General features: G+C 40.2%; 1 protein-coding gene across 15 annotated transcripts in view; it reads left to right on the top strand.

The window, feature by feature from the left end:
- Nucleotides 1–5,513, top strand: part of PABIR2 (PABIR family member 2) — a 27,873-nt gene that overhangs the window by 12,839 nt on the left and 9,521 nt on the right. For all 15 annotated transcript variants that reach the window (XM_058441523.1, XM_058441522.1, XM_058441519.1 and 12 more), the window contains one exon: nt 2,590–2,686. In XM_058441523.1, coding sequence (XP_058297506.1) covers nt 2,590–2,686 — 97 coding nt within the window. The remainder of the gene's footprint in view (nt 1–2,589; nt 2,687–5,513) is intronic.

Here is a 5,513-nt window from a genome sequence, read left to right as displayed (position 1 = left end):
AAAAAAAAAAAAAAAAAAAAAAAAAGCAACACAGGTGTTTGTTTTGTTTTTTGAGACGGAATTTCGCTCTTGTTGCCCAGACTGGAGTGTAGTGGCGTGATCTTGGCTCACTGCAACCTCCACCTCCTGGGCTCAGCGATTCTCCTGCCTTAGTCTTCCGAGTAGCTGGGATTAGAAGCACCCACCACCACCATGCCTGGCTAATTTTCTGTATTTTTAATAGAGACAGAGTTTCACCATATTGGTCTTGAACTCCTGACCTCAGGTGATCCACCTGCCTCGGCCTCCCAAAGTGCTGGGATTACAGGTGTGAGCCACCACGCCCGGCCGGCAACACAGGTTTATTCATTATTCCTGGGGATATGACTACATGATTGCAAGTGTCAAGTGTCATTTTAAACGAGTCTTCACAATAACTTTTTTTTTTTTTTTTTTTTTGAGGCAACATTCTGTCACCCATGCTGGAGTGCAGTGGTGCAATCTCAGCTCACTGCAACCTCTGCCTCCTGGGCTCCTGGGTTCAAGTGATTCTCCTGCCTCAGCCTCCCAAGTACCTGGGATTACAGGAGTGCACCACCATGCCCAGCTAATTTTTGTATTTTTAGTAGAGACAGGGTTTCACCATGTTGGCAACACTGTCCTTGAACTCCTGTCCTCAAATGATCCACCTACCTCGGCCTCCCAAATTGCAGGGATTACACAGGTATGAGCCACCGCGCCCAGCCATTAACAATAACTTTTTTTTAATTGAGACCAGTCATTAACAATAACTTTTTTTTAATTGAGATGGAGTCTTGCTCTGTCACCCAGGCTGGAGTGCAGTGGTGTGATCTTGGCTCACTGCAACCTCCGCCTCCTGGATTCAAGTTATTCTTCTGCCTCAGCCTCCCAAATAGCTGGGATTACAGGTGCGCACCACCACGCCCGGATAATTTTGTATTTTTAGTAGAGATAGGGTTTTGCCATGTTGGCCAGGCTGGTCTCAAACTCCTGACTTCAGGTGATCGCCCGCCTCGGCCTCCCAAAGTGCTGGGATTACAGGCGTGAGCCACCGCGCCTGGCCAACCGTACTTTTAAAAGCAATTCAGCAAGTGGTTTCTTTGTGTGGATCACCTTCAGGGCCAATAAACAGACCAACTTTTCTAATGTTAGGGGAACAGGTATTTGTGGCTTTGAAAACTTTCCAGTCATAGGATCATACACAGATTCCAAAAGTGCTATATTTCAAACAACTTAAAATTAACGATGGTGTGCTCTGGAAAATAGTTCCTGATATGGTGACAATATTTGTATTTAATGTATAAGTTTTATTTTATAAACAGTCTTTCCTTAATCTTGTAGGGAGTTATTTGTAGTCCTAGGAATGTTCTCAGTAGCCAGTAAGTGAAAATAACAGTTGGAAATAAAACTATTATTGTTGTTATTACTAACTTAAAATTTGTTGCAGGAAGTTGAAGGAATTAGTATGGTTGTTTAGTTTTACAGCTATTCCGAAATACACCAGCAGATGGAGGAATTCTTTGCTCAAAAGAGCTAAAGTCTTTTGCTAGTGAGGCGAACTCAAAAGCCCAGCAGCAACTTTTAAAAGCTACATATTAAAGCATGGAAAAAAAAAAACTTTTTGCAGATTTTCAGCAATTTTCAGAATAGTCCCAGAGGAAAGATAATATGAATTAATTGATAACATGGACAAAATGAATGTTGCGTTTGTTCTTGCTTGATCTTTTTTCATTCTAATTGTACAGTTTTAAGTTCAAAGTTACTCATTTTCTACTGGAGTATAGACAGGCTCATGAATTAAATCGTCTTGAACATTCCGTTTTCAAGCTCAGATGAAGAGCTTCAGAACCAAGGAATGTGTATGTTTTAAATAAAATCAGAGCCTGATTTTAAAGGAGATTATTCTAACTTAGGGTTTTACTCTTTGTACTCCTGGTAGCAAAATGTTAAGCATTATCCCTGTTGGTGCAAAGTTTTTCTATTAGCAATTCTGAGAAAATCTGTATGATTGAGGTGGTCAGTACAATACCAGTTTTGTGAATTGAGTAAGATTTGCTTTTGATTACAGATGTGTTTTCAAACTTATCTTTTTAATCTTCATTTTCATTAAATAGTGTGAAAGCAACTTTTTACTTATACACTACTTATCAGACTACACATTTTTTAACCAGTTTGACACCATCTCAGGAAGTGTTCAGGTATCAAAATATATAAAACCAATAGGCCTTGCTAACCATGTAGCATACAATATTGACTGTGAGTTTCAGTTATCTGGGAATTCTTTATCTCTACTGTGGTCAGCCTTGCTTCATTTTGCCTGATGCAGTCAGTGTTCTACTTTCCTATTAATGTGAATATGTCCATAGCACGCTGTGGATAATGAATGAGAAGTTTTTTAGGGCTGCCGACTTTTTGATTGAGTTTATGTGGAAGCATATTTCTTCCATGTTAAAGCACATGGGAAAATAGTTTTAAGCAGTGGTTTGAAGAAGTATTCTGAGCTTTGGTTAAACAAAGGTCATCCTATGTTAGCACCACGCCTGTATTTGTACAATTGTTTTATAGTAGCATCATCTCTTTCTGTTTTAGGTGAAATGGAGACAGAAAGTCAGCCCAAGAGACTCTTCCAAGGCACTACCAATATGTTATCTCCAGATGCCGCGCAATTGTCTGATCTCAGTTCATGGTAAAAAATGAAATAAAATGAAGGCCAGGCGCGGTGAATGAAAAGTATATTAGAGTATAATCCATTTTAAAAGAGCCACATTGAAAGTATATTGGGATAATTTAAAATTTTTTTTAATTTTGTTAATATTTATTTTTTATATCATTATTTTGGGGATGTGACAATATTATAAAACAGATACCTGACAAAACTCAAAACACCATCGCAAAGAGATTAGAAAGAGTTGATACAGGTGCTTTGTTAATAGTAAATGAATCTGAATAGCAGTTGACTTAGATTTTTGTCAAGTCATAGTAAATGGCATTCTCTAGGAATCCAGAAATGTGGTCCTAAAACATGGTGACTTGGTAACTAACAGATTTTTAAAAATTATTACGGTGAATGAAGAAGCTTCTCTTCTTTTAAGTTTTAAAATTTTTTCATCACCTCAAGTCTGAAGAAGCTTCACTTGAGGTGTTTAGCTCAATAAAATTATGCTTTCTGCCCCCCAACTCCTTACCATCAAAATTGTCCAGAGATTCTAATTTAAAATATTTTCAACTTCTTATCCATGCTCCCATGAAGGGGAAATCTCTATGGAGGATAATGTGAAAAAAAAACAGATTATTTCAAAGTCAACAGTATTTCGTTTGGAAATGTATATGTCTTTCTGACACCTTCGCTTTCGTTCCCAGCTCCTGTTAGGTCAGCCTGTCATTAGTTGCCAATGGTGTGGCAGTGCCAGCTGCTGGCTGGTGTGAGAAAGAGTCTGTGGGTGGCTGTGGGTAATGTGTATTGATTGTAGCTGCTCTGCCTGCATTTTGTATCCAGTCCTTTTGACTTAGCAGTGGATACCAGGATTCTCTTAAGCATAGTATTCTCTGATTAGCATTATCTATTTGTTTTTTTTTTTTTTTTTTTTTGAGACGGAGTCTTGCTCTGTCGCCCAGGCTGGAGTGCAGTGGCGCAATCTCAGCTCACTGCAAGCTCCGCCTCCTGGGTTCACGCCATTCTCCTGCCTCAGCCTCCCAAGTAGCTGGGACTACAGGTGCCCGCCACCGCACCCGGCTAATTTTTTTATATTTTTAGTAGAGACGGGATTTCACCGTGTTAGCCAGGATGATCTCAATCTCCTGACCTCGTGATCCGCCCGCCTCTGCCTCCCAAAGTGCTGGGATTACAGGCGTGAGCTACCGCGCCTGGCCTAATTGTTATCTTTTAGAAAATTATGAAATATTTCATAACAATGCTAAGGTTTCATTTTTATAGTAACATTTCCTGATTCTTACGGTCTAGTCACACACATGTTTTTTTAATCTTACTCATCCTAGTTTAGGTCTTTAAGGGCCTTCAGTGTTTTCATGAGAACGTTAACTTCTTTTCCTATACCTGAAGTTGAGCACTTGAGTGCTTATGTACACATTGGAAGGAAGGGAAAGGGATAAGTAGCAGTGACCAGGTAATATTTTGAAATATTTCAGTATGTTCTGATCAACTCACTGAATACTTGTGTCATCAATTGTGTACTGTTTTTCAGAATTTTTTTTGTTCCCTGAGTTTTACAGCTGAGGATTTTTTTTTTTTTGAGATAGGCTCGCTCTGTTGCCCAGTCTGGAGTGCAGTGGTGTGATCTCAGCTCACTGCAGCCTCTGCCTCCCGGGTTCAAGATATTCTCCTGCCTCAGCCTCCCGAGTAGCTGGGACTACAGGCATGGGCCACCACGCCTAGCTATTTTTTTTTTGTATTTGTAGTGGAGATGGGGTTTCGCCATGTTGGCCAGGCTGGTCTCGAACTCCTGACCTCAGGTGATCCGCCCACCTTAGCCTCCCAAAGTGCTGGGATTACAGGTGTGAGCCACCGTGCCTGGCCTGAAGTTCTTTTTAAAAAGCCCATGAGGGCACTCACTTTAAAAATAGCAAGATCATACCCCTTAAACGGAAGGAGTGTATAAGCCACTTATAAGCTATAAGGATGGATGATCCCTTCTTCCCAAATCACTTATTCATTGTTTGGTGTGAAATAACCTGTACTTCTAGTTGACCAAGAAGTCACAGATTATTCTAGTTTGTTAGTCTTGTTGATCAGTACTATTCTAACCTTGGAACAGATAGATGCCTTTTAGATTGTTCTGGCTATTTTCAGCCCCATGGTCTCTTTTCCTCTCATCTCTGTCTGTCCTTGCTAGTTCAGTGTGCTAATTTTGGTACAGAGTGCCTTTCCAGGTATGTAGATGATGGCAAAGAGAAAACTTCTGAAGCTTGTCAAGAGGACTATTGGATGAAACTCTATCCTTAGTGGAAAGTGCATATCACCTTTATGGTAAAGTGTGTTTTAATAGGCACATGACTATAAATAGGTTTGCTTACCTAGTTACTAACCAAGTGACCAAGTTAAGTAAAAGATATGACAGCATTTTACCAAGCTAAAAACATACAGGGTGAGGTGACTTATTTTTTTATTGTCTTTGGCTGACAGTGCAGGATGCTGTAAAACAGGTTCATGCAAATAAGTAAGAAAGGAAAGAGAAGGTGCGGTATTTACGAAGGGTCTTCTCTCATTGTCCACTTATTCCTCCAAGCAGCACAACCTAAACCATCTCTAGCAGTGGCTATTGTGAGGCTTCTATTTCCTTGTCACTACTCCCCTACCCTGTAGACCCATGAATGGCTAGGAGAGCCCTGGGAACGTCAACATTGGTGATGAAGGAAACTTTTTATTTTATTTTATTTTATTTTATTTTTTTGAGACAGTCTCGCTCTGTCGCCCAGGCTGGAGTGCAGCAGTGCAATCTCAACTCACTGCAACCTCTGCCTCCTGGGTTCAAGCTATTCTTCTGTCTCAGCCTCCT

This window comes from Hylobates moloch, unplaced genomic scaffold (genome assembly GCF_009828535.3).
Source record: "Hylobates moloch isolate HMO894 unplaced genomic scaffold, HMol_V3 SCAFFOLD_7, whole genome shotgun sequence".
Taxonomy (NCBI): Eukaryota; Metazoa; Chordata; class Mammalia; order Primates; family Hylobatidae; genus Hylobates; species Hylobates moloch.
This window is presented reverse-complemented; position numbering and strand designations above follow the sequence as displayed.